General features: G+C 48.6%; 1 protein-coding gene across 1 annotated transcript in view; it reads left to right on the forward strand.

Moving 5' to 3' along the window:
• Positions 1-15,417, forward strand: part of Tmc7 (transmembrane channel-like 7) — a 28,146-nt gene extending 12,729 nt beyond the window's left edge. Inside the window, exons 5-16 of the mRNA XM_013011194.1 lie at positions 950-1,032; positions 3,191-3,336; positions 4,602-4,749; positions 5,386-5,559; positions 7,375-7,532; positions 8,205-8,322; positions 8,542-8,639; positions 10,541-10,727; positions 11,451-11,581; positions 12,052-12,207; positions 13,966-14,044; positions 15,343-15,417. Coding sequence (XP_012866648.1) covers positions 950-1,032; positions 3,191-3,336; positions 4,602-4,749; positions 5,386-5,559; positions 7,375-7,532; positions 8,205-8,322; positions 8,542-8,639; positions 10,541-10,727; positions 11,451-11,581; positions 12,052-12,207; positions 13,966-14,044; positions 15,343-15,417 — 1,553 coding nt within the window. The remainder of the gene's footprint in view (positions 1-949; positions 1,033-3,190; positions 3,337-4,601; positions 4,750-5,385; positions 5,560-7,374; positions 7,533-8,204; positions 8,323-8,541; positions 8,640-10,540; positions 10,728-11,450; positions 11,582-12,051; positions 12,208-13,965; positions 14,045-15,342) is intronic.

Consider the following 15,417-nt stretch of genomic DNA (forward strand, 5'->3'; position numbering starts at 1 on the left):
CTGTGGGGATTCTTCCTGTCCCATTGCTTGTTTTGTCTAAGTGAGTTCTTGAGAAGTCTTCCTGTGATTGGCTAGGCTATATCATGTGATCTTCCATGAGAAAGGCTGCCCCAGGCCCACAGTGAAGTCATCAGGAACAGAGCTGGGCCTAACCGGAAGCCCTGAGTCTCTCCTGGCTCAGTCTAGATATATTCTGAATATAGAGCCTGAATATACTCAAGCCAGTGGCTCATGAGTGTTTTCAGTTATTGACATCTTGAGGTAGTTTGTTATACAGCAAAACTGACTGATACAAAGCAGAGGTGAGTTACTCATTCAAGCCTTAAGTAGCATGAAAACTGATGTTAAAAATGGATCGAATAAGCTGGGAACTAGTGGCTATAATCCCAGCTACTCAGGAGCTTGAGATCTAAGGATCATGGCTTGAAGTCAGCCTATGTAGGAAAGTCTATGAAACTCTTATCTCCAATTCAGCATCTAAAAAGCTGAACATGGTAGAGCTCAAGTAGAGCCCTAGCCTTGAGCAAAAAAGCTAAGTGATGATACCCCACACCCTGAGTGCAAACCCCAGTATGGCACACACACAAAAAATACTGAATAACGATGCATGAATAAATATGCATTTTTATGTGATGTGTTGAAGAGCAATGATAATTCAAAATCCTGAAACACAGAAACATGAACCCAAGACACACAGAAAACCCACACTGTACGTGCACAGGACCACACTGTGCACAGAAAGGACATGATTGCTCAGGGAGGAGAAGGAAGGCAGGCAAGAATCAGCAGTCAAGCAGAAAAGAAATGAAGGGAATGGTGGCTGTGTTGGATCCACTGGGGTTCAGTTACTTGCATGTAGATGCATGCAGATACGTGGGGGCATACCTAAAGGCGTGTCCCCTCTTTGCACAGCCTCTTGCAGCTCCTCCTCTTGCTTCCTTTCTGACAGACATGGAGTGTACTGTCTACCCTGTGAGCAGTTCCGGACTCATTTACTTCTACAGCTACGCCATAGACCTGCTTTCCGGCACTGTGAGTGTCTCCCCTGGCTTGTTGCATCTTGAACTCGGGGCCTTAGCACTACCACCTTGAGCCGCAGCTCCATTTCTGGTTTTCCAGTGGCTCATTGGAGATGGAGTCTCACTTTCTAGACTTTCCTACCCAGGCTGCCTTTGAACCTTGATCCTCACATCTCAGTCTCCTGAGTAGCTAGGATCACAGGTGTGAACCACTGGCATCCAGGTTACTTTTTTTTTGTTTGTGGTGGTGATATTGTGGTTGGAACTCAGGGCCTCACCCTTGTTTGCTAGGTGCCCTCCTACTGAACCATTCCTCTAGTCCTGATTCCCCTTGTTCCTTTTCATTGGTGAATAATATTTACTTGCATGCCAAGTCCCATTTTACTGACTCATAGTGGGCATTTGTATCCATCTTCTAGCACCTGTGAATACTACTGCCATTGTGTGCCCACACTGCTCTTGGTAGACACCTAAGGAGTTTGAATCCCTGGGTCAAATGACAGCCCTGAGTTTAAAACTTTCTTTTTTTTGGGGGGGGGGGTCCAGTCATGGGGCCTGAACTCTGGGCCTGGGCACTGTCCCTCAGCTCTTCAGCTCAAGGCTAGCGCTCTACCACTTGAGCCACAGCACCACTTGTGGCTTTTTTCTTTTTGCTTATGTGGTGCTGAGGAATCGAACCCAGGGCCTCTGGCATGCAAGGCAAGCACTCTACCACTGAGCCACCTTCCCAGCCCCGAGTTTAAAACTTTCTGAAGAACAGCCTGATGTCCAAATCAGCGGCACTATCTTACATTCCCACTGGCAATAGAGGCATTCCCTTTTCTTCCACAAGCTGTCCCTGTTTAATTCTGTCCATGCCAGGCAGTAGAAAGCAATCTCAATGTGGGTTTTTGTTGTTTTTGTTTTGTACTCTTGGATGGTACTGGGATTTGAACTCAGCACCTCCCATTTGCTTTCCTGCTGAGCCATGCCCTCCCTCGCCTTTACCATGGTCTGCCTTCATTTTTCTGCATGTGGCTGTCTAGATGTGTTGGTATGATTGGCTGGAAAGCCTTCGTCTTGAGAAATTAGTTGACCGTCGATGAACTGATTCATTGCTGGATAAGCTAATGTCTCTTCTGCCCCGTGTCCATTACTCCTGCTTCGGAGTTAAGTTTTGAAGCTGAGATCTTCCAGCTTCATTCTTTTCTTCAAGGTGGTTTTGGCTCTGCCTGGTCCCTTGCAATCCCCAAAGAGCTTTCAGATGAGCTTTTCAGTTTCTACCCAAAACCCAGCTGGGATCTGATAAAAGATCGTGTGGATTCCCTGCCAGGGGGCTCCCTATCCGTGAAGATGGTATGCTTTCCCAGTTATTTTGATGATTAGTATTTTTTTAACATCAAGTTAATAGTTATAGAGTACAAGATTTGCACTTGAATATTTATTCCTAAGGATATGATTCTTTGCGATGTCCTGGCTCATAAGAGAGTTGCCTTATTTCCAGTTTGAGGGAATGATTCATCTGGGTATTTTATTTTCTCTTTTGAGCTTTTTACATAATTGTTATCATACAGGTGATATACAGAGGGGTTACAGTTATATATGTCAGATAAAGAGTACATTTCAGACAGTGTCACCCCTTCCCTCTGCTCTCTCCCAGATTTTCCCTCCTGTCTTCACCCACAAGTTGTATAGTTCATTTTCTACACAGTGTCTAGTGAGCACCACTGCTGCATTTGTCCATCCTTTGTCTCTCCATTTCTGTGGCCACCTCTTTACCCTTCCAAAGACAGATAAATGAAAAAGACGAAAAGAAAACAACCAGGAAGGAACAGAAGAACCCCTCATTATCATTAACTGGAGTTCATTTTGATAAATATTATTTGATATGATCAGAGACACAGACATTGCGCCTTTGTATTCTTCCCCTAAGAGTGTCCTCCCTTGGTCTCACTGCGTGTGGATGCCTGGAGTCCTGTATCATTTATCATGTCCCCATCCGGGTATTTCATTGCTCAAGATTTATCAACCCCTTCCTTCCCACTACTGCCCTCAAACAATTACAGAGTTGCCTCTGGCCCCTGTGGCTGTTTTGGTGCCTAGGAATACAGGATGAGCAGAGATGCCTCCTCTCCTGGTCACCTGCACTGAGCTGACCTGTCTGAGCTCACGTGCTTGGCTCTCTGTTCCAGGGTTTCTTGGAAGGGACCAGCCTCTTCTACGGACACTACACCATTGATGGGGTGAAATTCCAGAACTTCACCTATGACCTGCCTCTCGCTTATTTGATCAGCACAATCGCCTACCTGGCCCTGAGCCTCCTTTGGATCGTGAAAAGGTAGCAATGTTCATCACATTCTCCTTGAGTAGGCCACAGCTGAGGAGAGAGGGAAGGAGAAGAGAATGGGAGGGGCTGGATCCCCACACCCTTCGAGGCCACGCCCCAAAGACCTAACTTCCTTCCACAAGGCTCCGCCCCTAAAGGTTGCAATGCTTTCCAGTAGTACTGAGAGATTAGGAACCCAGCCTTCAACCTGAGGGCTTTGAGGGTCACCCCACATCCAGATGGAAGGGGCAAGCTAGGAAAAGGGTCATGGGAAAGAACCATCTATGGAGTAGGGAGTGAGTGGAGACTGCCAGGTATGAGGGCATGAAGAAAGGAAGAAGGATTTGTATGTTTATGGACAGGAAAGATCACCACCAAAGTTACAGTCAAGTTGCCTCATGGAAGAGGATCATATAGCTAATCTTCAGGTTGTCTAAAAGAGTTGAGTTTGGAGCTGAGTGTGGTAGGGCATGCCTGTGATCCTGGTTCTCGGGGAGGCTGAAGTTAGGAGGATTGCAAGTTTAAGACCAGCCTGGGCTCCATAGATGGATAAACCAAAATAATTTTGAACCATGACATGCCTGGTTAAGCGGACACAATTGTTTCGAGTGGTACAAACTTGATCATATCAAATGGACCTAAAATACAGCCACATCTGACTTCTTGGATTTTATTGTAATTAATTAATTCTTTATGGGGACTGAGGCTTGAACTCAGGGCCTTACTTTCTTTTTTCTTTCTTTTTTTTTTTTGTCAGTCTTGGGGCTTGAACTCTGGGCCTAGGTGCTGTCCCTCAGCTCTTCACCTCAAGGCTAGCACTCTACCACTTGAGCCACAGCGCTACTTCCACTTCCGGTTTTCTGAGTGGTTTATTGGAGATAAGAGTCTCACAGCCTTTCTTGCCCGGGCTGGCTTTGAACCACGATCCTCCGATCTCAGCCTCCTGAGTAGCTAAGGTTATAGGCGTGAGCCACCTGCGCCAGGCTTGGGCCTTACATTCTTGCTTAGCTTTTTTGCTCAAGGCTGGCACCCTACCTCTTGAGCTACACTTCCACCTCCAGCTTTTCTGCCTGTTAATTGGGATGAGTCACTCAGATTCGTCTGCCTGGGCTGGCTTCAAACCAGGATCCTTCAGTCTCAGCCTCCTGAGTAGCTAGAATGACAGGCTTGAGCCAGTGCAAGGCTAACTACTTAGATTTGTCAGCGCAGCTCATTCATAGGCCTTGTCATAGGCCTTGCTGTTACCAGAAAGCCCTTGTGTTCTGGGGGGGGGTCAGGTCGGTGGAGGGGTTCAAAATCAACCTGATTCGGAGTGAGGAGCACTTCCAGAGTTACTGCAACAAGATCTTCGCAGGCTGGGACTTCTGCATCACCAGCCACAGCACGGCCAGCCTGAGGCACAGCAGCCTACGGTACGAGCTCCGGGTGAGTGCGGCTGGCCTCTTCCTTGCGGGGTCCCTACTGGCCAGCGTGTGCCAGGCCATCGCTGGCCTCAGCCAGTCTCTCCTTAGTCATTTTCCAGATGAATGGAAGCGGGCATTGGTGACCTGGAGCTGGGGCTGGATCCCCACACCCTTCGAGGCCACGCCCCAAAGACCTAACTTCCTTCTCCAAGGCTCCACAAGGGAGGTGGGGACCCACAGCAGTGGGCTGAGATACAGTGTCCTCCCTCTCCTCTCTGCTGTCTTGATTACACCGTTGTTTTCCCACTTGCTGAGAATCTGTGAGAAGCATTGCTTATGTTGGAGAAGTGAGAACAAGAAGTCCTGCTAGGCACTGGTGGCTCATACCTATAATCCTAGCTACTCAGGAGGCTGAGCTCTGAGGATCACAGCTTGAAGCCAGACCAGGCAAAAAAGTCCCCGTAAGACTCTTGTCTCCAACTAACGATTCAAAAACCAGAAGTAGAACTGTGGCTCAAAGTGATAGAGCAGTAGCGTTGAGCAAAAGAGCTTAGGGCCTCACGCCAGACCAAAAAAAAAAAAAGATGGATGGAGAATATACCACAGGTTTCACCCAAAATATCCCAGTGCTTGCCGGTAAGTTTTCTTTGGTCCTCAGGCAGACCTGGAAGAAGAAAGAATCCGGCAGAAAATAGCAGAGAGGACCTCAGAGGAGACGATCCGCATCTATTCTCTGAGGCTGGTGTTGAACGGCCTCGTGCTGGCTGTGTTGTCCGTGTGCTTTTATGCCATTTATGTGGCTACTACCTTCTCCCAAGAGCACATGAAAAAAGTAAGTGCTCCCCCCTGCTCCCCCCCAGCTTGCACTCTGCGGGGACATTGTGCCAAGTGCCTGGCAGAGGCCACCCTCTGTCTACCCCTTGTTCATGTCGGGTAGAGGAGAACAGAACATCAGAGGTGGTAGATTTCCACCTTGAAGGAAATTCAGAAGGGTCTAAAATTGAGTGTGTGAGATTCTTTCTCCTCCTGGAATTCACTGTGTTCACGTCTGGGTTGCCTAACTTTTATCTCCAATTCCTCTGCTTATCGCTGGAGCGCCAATTAGCATAAATAGCAGTGATTTTTTTTTTTTTTTTTAGAAAGCACTTTGGAAGAGCTGGGTTCCAGTGGCTCATATCTAGAATCCTAGCTACTCAGAAGGCTGAGATCCAAGGATCACGATTCAAAGCCAGCTCAGAAGGCTGAGATCCAAGGATCATGATTCAAAGCCAGCCCAGTCAGGAAAGTCCGTGAGACTCTTACTTTCAATTAACGACACACACAAAATGTCAGAAGTGGAGCCATGGCTCAAGTGGGTAAAATGCTAGCCTTGAGTAAAGAAGCTCAGAGGTAGCACCTAGGCCCTAAATTTGAGCTCCAGGACCAGCACGCGCACACACACACACACACACACACACACACACACACACACACACATTGAAAGCTGAGTGTGTAGAGGCACAGACCTGCAATCCCAGCACAATTTGACTTACAGAACAAAGCTTCGTCTCAAAACAAGAATGAAACCCCAAAAAAATCCAGGTTGGAGCTGGGCACTGGAGACTCATGCCTGTAATCCACACTACTCAGGAGCGTGAGAGCTGAGGATTCTGATTGAAAACCAGGCCAGAGAGGAAAGTCCATGAGACTTTTTATCTCCAGTGAACCACCAAAAATAAGCTGGAATAGAGGTGTGGTTCAGGTGGTAGAACGCTCACCTTGAGCAGTAAAACCAAGCAAGAGCATGAAGACCTGAGTTCAAGCCCCAGTACTGGCACGGGAAAATGTAATTTCAAGTTGTTCTAGTGGCCCAGGTTCCAACCATCTTGTGGGATCTGTTGTCCATGGGCTATGGCCCTTCTCTCTATAGTTCAAATAGGTGAAGAGGCTGGGGAGGGCCAGTCTCATCCTCTGAGGACATGACCTGCAGCTTGACTGGAAATTTCTACTCATACTTTCTTGGCTAGAATTAACTTACCTGGCTATAGCTAGCCAGCTACAGGGATGGCTAAGAAATTCAGTGTTTAGCCAGGCACCAGTGGCGCATGCCTGTAATCCTAGCTACTCGGGAGGCTGAGATCTGAGGATTGTGGTTCAAAGCCAGCCCAGACAGCGAAGTCCTCATGAGACTCTTATCTCCAATTAACCATTCAAAAACTGGAAGTGGCTCTGAAGCTCAAAGTGGTAGAACTCTAGTCTTGAGCACAAGAGCTTAGGGACAGCGCCCAGGCCCTAAGTTCAAGTTCCATGACCAACAAAAGAAAGAGTGGAGGGGGGTGGGGATTTAGTGTTTACCCTGGAAAGCTGTGATTGATAACTATGAAAGGACAAAGACAGTTATAACAAGTCAATTAACACCGCATTCTTGAAAATCCTTTAGCTTATTCATTTGTGTAGGATGTGCGGCATTTTTAAAAAAATAAACTTTACCTTTATACGTCCAAGAGTTTGTTTTTCTTCCAAGGAGATGGCCTGTGATTCGGGCAGTGTTGGATGGACTTTAGGTTGGCCCATGACACCATCACGGTGGCCGGCCTGAGTTCAGCTCTTTGGTTTCTCAGCATCCCTTCTTGTCTTCCTGACCTGTGCATGCTGTTTTCTCCCCCAGGAAATCGACAAGATGGTCTTTGGCGAGAACCTGGTGATATCCTACCTGCCGTCTATTGTGATCACACTGGCCAATTTCATCACCCCCATCATCTTCTCTAAAATCATCCGCTACGAGGATTACTCCCCAGGCTTTGAGGTCCGGCTCACCATCCTCAGGTAATGCCTAACTGGGGGTATGCCAAATCCACCAAGTGCTCTACCACGTGAGTCATAGCTCCGCTTTAGGCTTTGGGGGTGATTAATTAGACATAGGAGTCTCACAGGGACTTGTCTTCCTGGGCTGGCTTCAAACCGTGGTCCTGAGATCTCAGCTTCCTGAAGAGCTAGGATTATAGCTGGGAACCACCAGCACCTAGGTGAAATCTTTTTTTAAAAAAAGTAGCAGCTAGGCACCAGTAGCTCATGCCTGTAAGCTACTCAGGAGGCTGAGATTTGAGGATCTCCATTTGAAGCCAGCACAGGCAGGAAAGTGTGAGACTCTTACTTATGTCCAGTTAACCAGTCCCCCACACCCCTAACAACAACAACAACAACAAAGAAGCAGGAAATGGAGGTATGGCTTAAGTGGTAAAGCACCAGCCTTGAGTGAAAAAAATAAGGGACAGCACCCAGGCCCTGACTTCAAGCTCCAGGACTGGTACATTAAACGAATAATAATAGTAGTAGCAATGCTATTACTAATAAATAAAGTACCTTCGTATCACCATCAGCCACCTGCAGAACTTCCCATTGTTTCTAGCACAGAAACTGCCCCCACGTGTATTGTCTTGGTGCTGGAATGACGGTGCCCTGTGCATTGCCCCTGCCCTGTCCCCTGCTGCTCTGCAGGTGCGTCTTCATGCGCCTGGCCACCATCTGTGTGTTGGTCTTCACGCTGGGCTCCAAGATCACATCCTGTGGGGACGATGCTTGCGAACTCTGTGGCTACAACCAGAAGCTCTACCCGGTGAGTGAGCCACAGGGCTGGCGGCCGCCTTGGGCTGCATCTGGAGGTCGAGGGCCTATTGAGGGGTGGGCGTGGCTCCCATCCTCTTTCTAATGTGCTGGGCACCATTGGGGCCTTGAAAAATGGAAGGAGTGGTGGGTTTGGGGAAGGACAGGTGGTGGGAAAGGTCTGGGACCCTGACTCCCTCTGAGTGTGTCTTTTTGTCCTTTTCGGTTTCAGTGCTGGGAGACCCAAGTGGGGCAAGAGATGTACAAGCTCATGGTCTTCGACTTCATCATCATCATGGCTGTGACGCTGTTTGTGGATTTCCCTAGAAAGTAAGTGACTGCACAAATGCGGGATGGCTCCGGCGTCCCCAGGAAGCCAGGGACACTACCAGTGACTTGCAGGTGGCCCTAGGCCATTGACATCACCCCACATTAGCCAGGCTGTGTAAATTAGGCAGCACTGAGGGTAGAAATGGAACTGCCTCCACTAGGCTTCCTGCCCTGGGCAGGGCCAACACCCTGTTGGTGTGGACTTCTGGACTGCAGGGCGCCAGGCTTCCTGACCTGCCCAGCACTACCTCCCGCTGACGGTGACATGGGCAGCTGTGGAGCCCACAGCAAGTGAGGTTAAATCAGGATATACCATAAAGGCCTCAGAATAGCCAGAAACTGGTGGCCCACGCCTGTCATCCTCACTATTCAGGAGGGTGGAGATCTTAGGGCTGAGGTTCAAAGCCAGCTCAGACAGGAAAGTCTATGAGAGTCTTATCTCTAACTACCAAAAAATGAAATAGAGCTGTGGCTCAAGATATAGAGGGCCAGCCTTGAGTGAAAAAGCTAAGGGACAGTGCCCAGAGTTCAAGCCTCAGCACATGCACACAAACACATACATACAACAACAACCACCATCAAAACTTTAGCCAGGCACTGGTGGCTCATACCTGTAATCCTAGCTACTCAGGAGGCTGAGATCTTTAGGATAGTGGGTTGAAGCCAGCCCAGATGGTGAGATGTCATCTCCAAAATAGCTGGCAAAAAGCCAGGCTGGAGGCATGGCTGAAGTGGTAGAGCAGCAGCCAACAAACACAAAGCCCTGAGTTTAAGCCCTAGTACTACCAAAAACAAACTTTAGGATGAGGAATATAGCTCAGTGGTACAGCACTTACCTGGCGTTCAAGAAGACCACTACAAACACACAAAACAGAACCTCTATTTTAAATGACACAAATATGGTAACTATATATGTATTAAAAATCTACAATTTAGCCAGGCATGGTGGCTCATGCCTGTGACCCCAGCTTTGCGGGAGGCACAGATGGAAAGATCAAGGTTTAAGGATAGTCCAGGAGAAAATTAGCCAGACTCTGCCTTAAAGAACAAACTGAGCCAGGGACCAATGGCTCATGCCTGTAGTACTAGCTACTCAGGAGGCTGAGATCTAAAGATCACAGTTCAAAGCAAGCAAGAAAACCTATGAGACTCTTATCTCCAGTTAACCACCAGAAAACCAGAAGTAGTGCTGTGGCTCAAAGCGGTAGAGCACTAGCCCTGAGCCTAAAAACTCAGGGATGGTGCCTAGGCCTTTTTTCAAGCCCTAAGACCAACAGCAACAGTAACAACAAAGCTGAGTGAGCATAGTAATCCACATTTATAATCACAGCTGGGTGGGAAGTGGAGGTAGGAAGATCAGCTTAAAGCCCTGGGCAAAGCCTGAAACCCTATCTGAAAAACTAAAGTAGAAAGGGGCTGGGGAATCTTTTTAGGTCATATTCAGGACTGGGTATTATTTGACTGGGTTCTTGGCTTAGACTTCAGCTGTGCTGATTCACTCCTAGGGGGGTGAATCCATAGCTGGGTCTGTGGATCTCGGGCACCTGGTCCTGAGGTTCGTGGAGGAAGCCTCTGGGGTACTGGGAAGGGGTTCTGGCCTGTAGCAGCATCCTTGGAAGCTGTTTCCTTCATGGAGGGTGGTTTTGCACCAATGAAAATGGCCCTCAAAGATGTCCTGAGCACTTGTACTGATTGCTTACTTTGTGAAGCTGAGACTCAGAGCCTGGTTTTCCTGAGACCAGAGTTCAGTAAATTCAGAGTATTTAAGAGCCATGTGTATTTCAGTGTATTATTTAAGACTTAGCTGTTTCGTGACAACAGCCTGGCTTTGGTGGGCCTGGCTTTGAGGCCTTCACAGACGCCTGTAGCCGAGGTGGGAGATGGTGTGGTTTGTGTTCCAGGCTCCTGGTGACCTACTGCTCCTCCTCGAAGCTGATCCAGTGCTGGGGGCAGCAGGAGTTTGCCATCCCGGACAATGTGCTGGGGATCGTGTACGGACAGACCATTTGCTGGATCGGAGCCTTCTTCTCCCCACTGCTCCCTGCCGTCGCCACCCTGAAGTTCATCATCATCTTCTACGTGAAGAAGGTAGGCCCATGGACTCTGTCTCAGAAATAACCACACAAGCTGGGCGCCAGTGGCTCACATCTCTCATCCCAGCTACTCGGGAGGCTGAGATATGAGGATCATGGTTCAAAGCCAGCCTGGGCAGGAAAGTCCCTGAGACGCGTATCTCCAGGTAACCACCAACACAGCCGGAAGTGGAGCTGTAGCTCAAGTGGTAGAGCTAACTAGCCTGGTGCACAAAAGGCCAGGGACAGCACTCAGGCCCAGAGTTCAAGCCTCAGGACCAGTAACAATAACAACAACCACCAAAGCAAAATGCCAGGCTGATGGCATGGCTTAAACACTAGAGTACCACACTTGGGTGGAAAAAGCTAAGAGACAGTGACCCAGTCCTGAAGTTCAAGCCCTAGTACCAACACACACACACACACACACACACACACACACACACACATTGCCACCTGTCATCATTTTTAAGGGCTGTACTTTCAGGGGACCATTCTATGTCTAGCGTTGTGTAGGTTGCCTATAATCTATGGCTGTGCCCTGAACACCCCAATTCATGTGTTTGGCCCTTTCTACTCTGTTTCATCAACATACTTTCCTGAAGCCAGAGTAAGCTGTATTCCCTGGGGCCTATATTTGTGGACCACACTCCAGAGAAAACATTAAAAGGCGGGAGTGGCCTCACTGACTCTCACGACTGCTGTACTCATTGCTCTCTCTCTTTTTTTTCTTCTTTAGTTGAGCCTTCTCTACACCTGCAGACCATCTCCCAGGCAGTTCCGAGCATCTAACTCGAATTTCTTCTTCCTGTTGGTGTTGCTGATTGGCCTGTGTTTGGCTGTCATACCTCTGACCATCAGCATGTCCCGGTAAGTGGACTCCATCAGTTAGGCTTGGCTTGACTTGTCAATCCACCTGCAGACACCACCTTGGCTCCATCTTGGCTTCAAGGTCATGTGCGAGTTGGAGCTTTGTGGTTCTTCCTGGACTATGGAATTGGAGATGGCTGTCATTGTTTGTGAGCGACAATGGCTCTTTCCCATCCCATGCTCTTTTCTGAGGACTTCTTGTTTAGTCTTTTGGGTCCCCCCCTTTGTTTCTGATTATCAACACAGTACATGGTCATTGTAAAAGAGTTAGAAGTCTGACAGAAAGCAGAAAGACATATGAAATTGCCCTGTTCCTTCCAACTGAGTTAAGGGGTGGTCTTACATTTAGAAGATACCAAGTGTCGAGTGTGTTAGCGCATGCCTGTCATCCCAGCTGCTCAGGAGGTAGAAATGGGACCCTAGGCCTGTGCGGCATGCCTCAGTCTGAGCCCCTGGGTCTGTCCTTGCAGCATCCCTTCCTCGAAAGCCTGTGGGCCGTTCACCAACTTCAATACCACCTGGGATGTCATCCCCAAGATGGTGAGCACCTTCCCCAGCTCGCTGCAGTCCCTGGTCCGGGCCATCACGTCGGAAGCCTTCGCGGTGCCCTTCTTCATGATCATCTGGTCCGTGAGAACCTCCCGGTGGTGTACACACGCGTGCAATGGTGGCTCTGTCTGGGAAACAGCGTGTTACTCAGCCTTCCCCCACTGAGACAAAAATACCAGAGAGAATCAACTTGGAAGGGGGAGCCATTTATTTTGGTTTCCATCTGTGGTCGTTTGGCTCTATTGCTTTGGGATCATGGCAACACTGTACAAGGAGTATATAGAAGCCAGAAGCATCGAGAGAGAAACAGGAAATGCCCAGGGTCCTGATATCCCCTTCAAGGCCACGCCCCCAACAACCTCTCCTCCCCGCAGATCCAACCACCTAAATTAGCTCCACCACCTCCCAGTACCGCCACAGGCTGGTCACCAAGGCTTCATCAAAGGCCTTGGGCATTCCAGATTCCTGCTGTACTTGACAAGCTCCTGAACTTATCCCAGCCTCAGTTTCCCTTCTGTAGAATGACCATAATAACACTCCCTGTGTTGGAGAGCAGAAAGATAATCCCCTATAAAGCACCTAGCCCCAGGCCTGGCTCATAAATCCCAACAAATGCTGCCTGTTGTTAATATTGCCGCCAATGGTTCCTTCTAATAGCTTGTTCTTTGAAGAAAGGGAGATTTGTGGTGTCGAGAACAGTGATCCGACAGTACCAGGCAGGTTGTTGATATCAGTGAAATAACTTGGGGTGGAAGGGGAGTGAGGGTCTTGTCACTAGCCTGGCTAGAATGTCCAAGACCTGCTGCTCCTGGTCTGTCCACCAGCTGTGTTTGGCTGGTGCCACCTAGTGGTGACTTTCTTACCTTATTTCAGTGTCAGATCTCCTGGCTGCTTGACTGTGGCTTTATCCATCCTTCCTGGGGGACACTGGAGAGGACACTGCCCTTCCCCTCCCTCGATTATTCACCGCTAGTGTCTGTCCTTTCCTGGGGCCTGCCGTCTGGTCACCCCAAAGGTACCTTCAACCACCCCTACTTGGAGTGCACAAAAGTCAGGAAATAATCGTTGATCACTTTCAAATCAAAATTGAATTAACCTGCCAGGTGCTGGTGGCTCATGTCTGTAATCCTAGTACTCAATAGGCTGAGATCTGAGGATGGAGTTTAGAAGCCAGCCCAGGCAGGCAAATCATCCGTACGATTCTTTATCTCCAATTAAACAGCAAAATGCCAGACCAGAGGATGTAGCTCAACTGCTTTAGTGCCAGCTGTGAGCTAGAGTGTGAGGCTGAGTTCTAAGCCCCAATACCAACACACACAAATTCAAAAACATAAAACAGTGCACAAATCAGTCTCATCTGCTGTGGCCAAATAAAACCACACAAGCCATTTGCTTGTTGGCTTGCCTTTTTTTTTTTTTTTTAGTATTGGGGTTTGGGGGTTGAATGCAGGGCCTTCTGTTTGTCCACTTGAGCCACACTCCAGGCGGTTCTTAAGTTTATTTCTCTCATAATGTCATGTTTTGTTTTTTTTTTGTCCAGCTGGCTCCCTGCTCTATGCTTCTCCTATTACAGCCATGCACCACCACACCTAGTTTGTTTTTTGAAATAGGGTCTTGCTCTTTTGCCTAGTCTGGCCTCTGGACCTAGATTCTCCTACCTCTGCCTCCCAAGTAGCTGGGATCATAGATGGGAGCCATAGTGTTTGACTTTTGCATTTCTTTTTCTCTAACAACAAAAAACCCTGTTCCAGACAAAATGTGTTGGGCTGCTTTTTCTAGTGGCAGGCGATGACCCCCAGCCCCCTGGTGACCCATCCGTCCATCTTGTCTTGCAGTCTCATTATGTTCTACTTCATCGCCTTGGCTGGAGCACACAAGCGGGTGGTGGACCAGCTCCGGGAGCAACTGTCCCTGGTAAGGAAGCCCGGGCTGGTAGATCTCAGACACCACAAAGCCCTGCTGTTTGCAGGAGGGGTGCGGTCATCCTCACTTCACTACTTCCTTTCCCGACCCCACTGAGGTCCTCCCACTCATCTCCACCCCTTATTGCTTATCCATTCACCCATCCCTCCAGGCCCCGCCCACTCGATCCAGGCCCCGCCCCTCCATCTTCACTCCAGGCCTCGCCCCCCTCTTCACACCTCCAGGTCACGCCCTCTTCTGCTGCATAACTTTCTGCTCACTCATATCTTTTATAGAGATAGGCCAAGGACTTAAAGGGGTTAAAGACACAAGATCAGAGCCAGGTGCTGGTGGCTCACCCCTATAATACTGCTTACTCAGGAGACAGATCTGAGAAGCAAGGTTCGATGCCAGCCCCAGCAGGAAAGTCCGTGCAACTCCTCTATCTCCAATGAAAGACCAGAAAACTGGAAATGGAGCTGTGGCTCAAAGTGGTAGAGCGCTAGCCTTGAATGGAGACAATGAATTTGGAGACAATGCCCAGGCCCTGAGTTCAAGCCCCATGACCGACAAAAAATAAGAAAAGCAATAAGATCAGTTCTCATAGCTGTAATGGCTGCCAAGAAGGTAGTCAGTGGAGGGGTGAGGCTGGAGCAGGTATGATGGCTCCTAATTAGGAGGGGAGAGAGGCAAAGACTAGAGCAGGCCGTGAGCTGGGCATTTCTAGGGCGGGGGTGGGGGCTGTGTGGCTGGAGCCAAGAAATCATGGGGCAAGGCCAGATGACATCAGCGTACCCTGGGGGGACCTGGTAAGAAACTAGGGTTTTATGTTGTGTGGGATGGGAAGCTAGACCTCTGTTCTTCTCTTCACTCTCCTCTTTTCCATTCTCCCTCCTTCCTTCCCTACTGGCGTTTTGAACTCAGGGCCTTAGGCTTGTTAGGCAGGTGCTCTACCATTTGAATCACACCCTCATCCCTTTTTGATACAGTTATTTTTCAGAGAAGGTCTTACACTTTTTTGGTCCAGAATCCTTTTGTTTCTGCTTCCCAAGTAGCTGGGATTACAGAAATGAGTCACCACACAGGGCCTGTCAGGTACCTTTGAGTAGCTGTGGTGGACAAAGAGACTGAAGAAGGGGCTATACATGGAAGAGACAAAACCAAACCAGAGGTCGTTGCATTAACTTGGTGAATGGAATCTTCCCTCCGAGTCTCAGATTAATTTGTTGGGAGAAATGATGGTATGTGTTCTCAAGTATAGAAACACACTGTCCAACTCCTTCTTCTTCTTCTTCTTTTTTTTTTTTAAGGAAGGTCGTGACAAACGCTATCTGATCCAGAAACTAACAGAAGCTCAAAGGGACATGAGAAGCCAGCCGCTCTGA

This window comes from Dipodomys ordii, unplaced genomic scaffold (genome assembly GCF_000151885.1).
Source record: "Dipodomys ordii isolate 6190 unplaced genomic scaffold, Dord_2.0 Scaffold14, whole genome shotgun sequence".
Lineage (NCBI taxonomy): Eukaryota > Metazoa > Chordata > Mammalia > Rodentia > Heteromyidae > Dipodomys > Dipodomys ordii.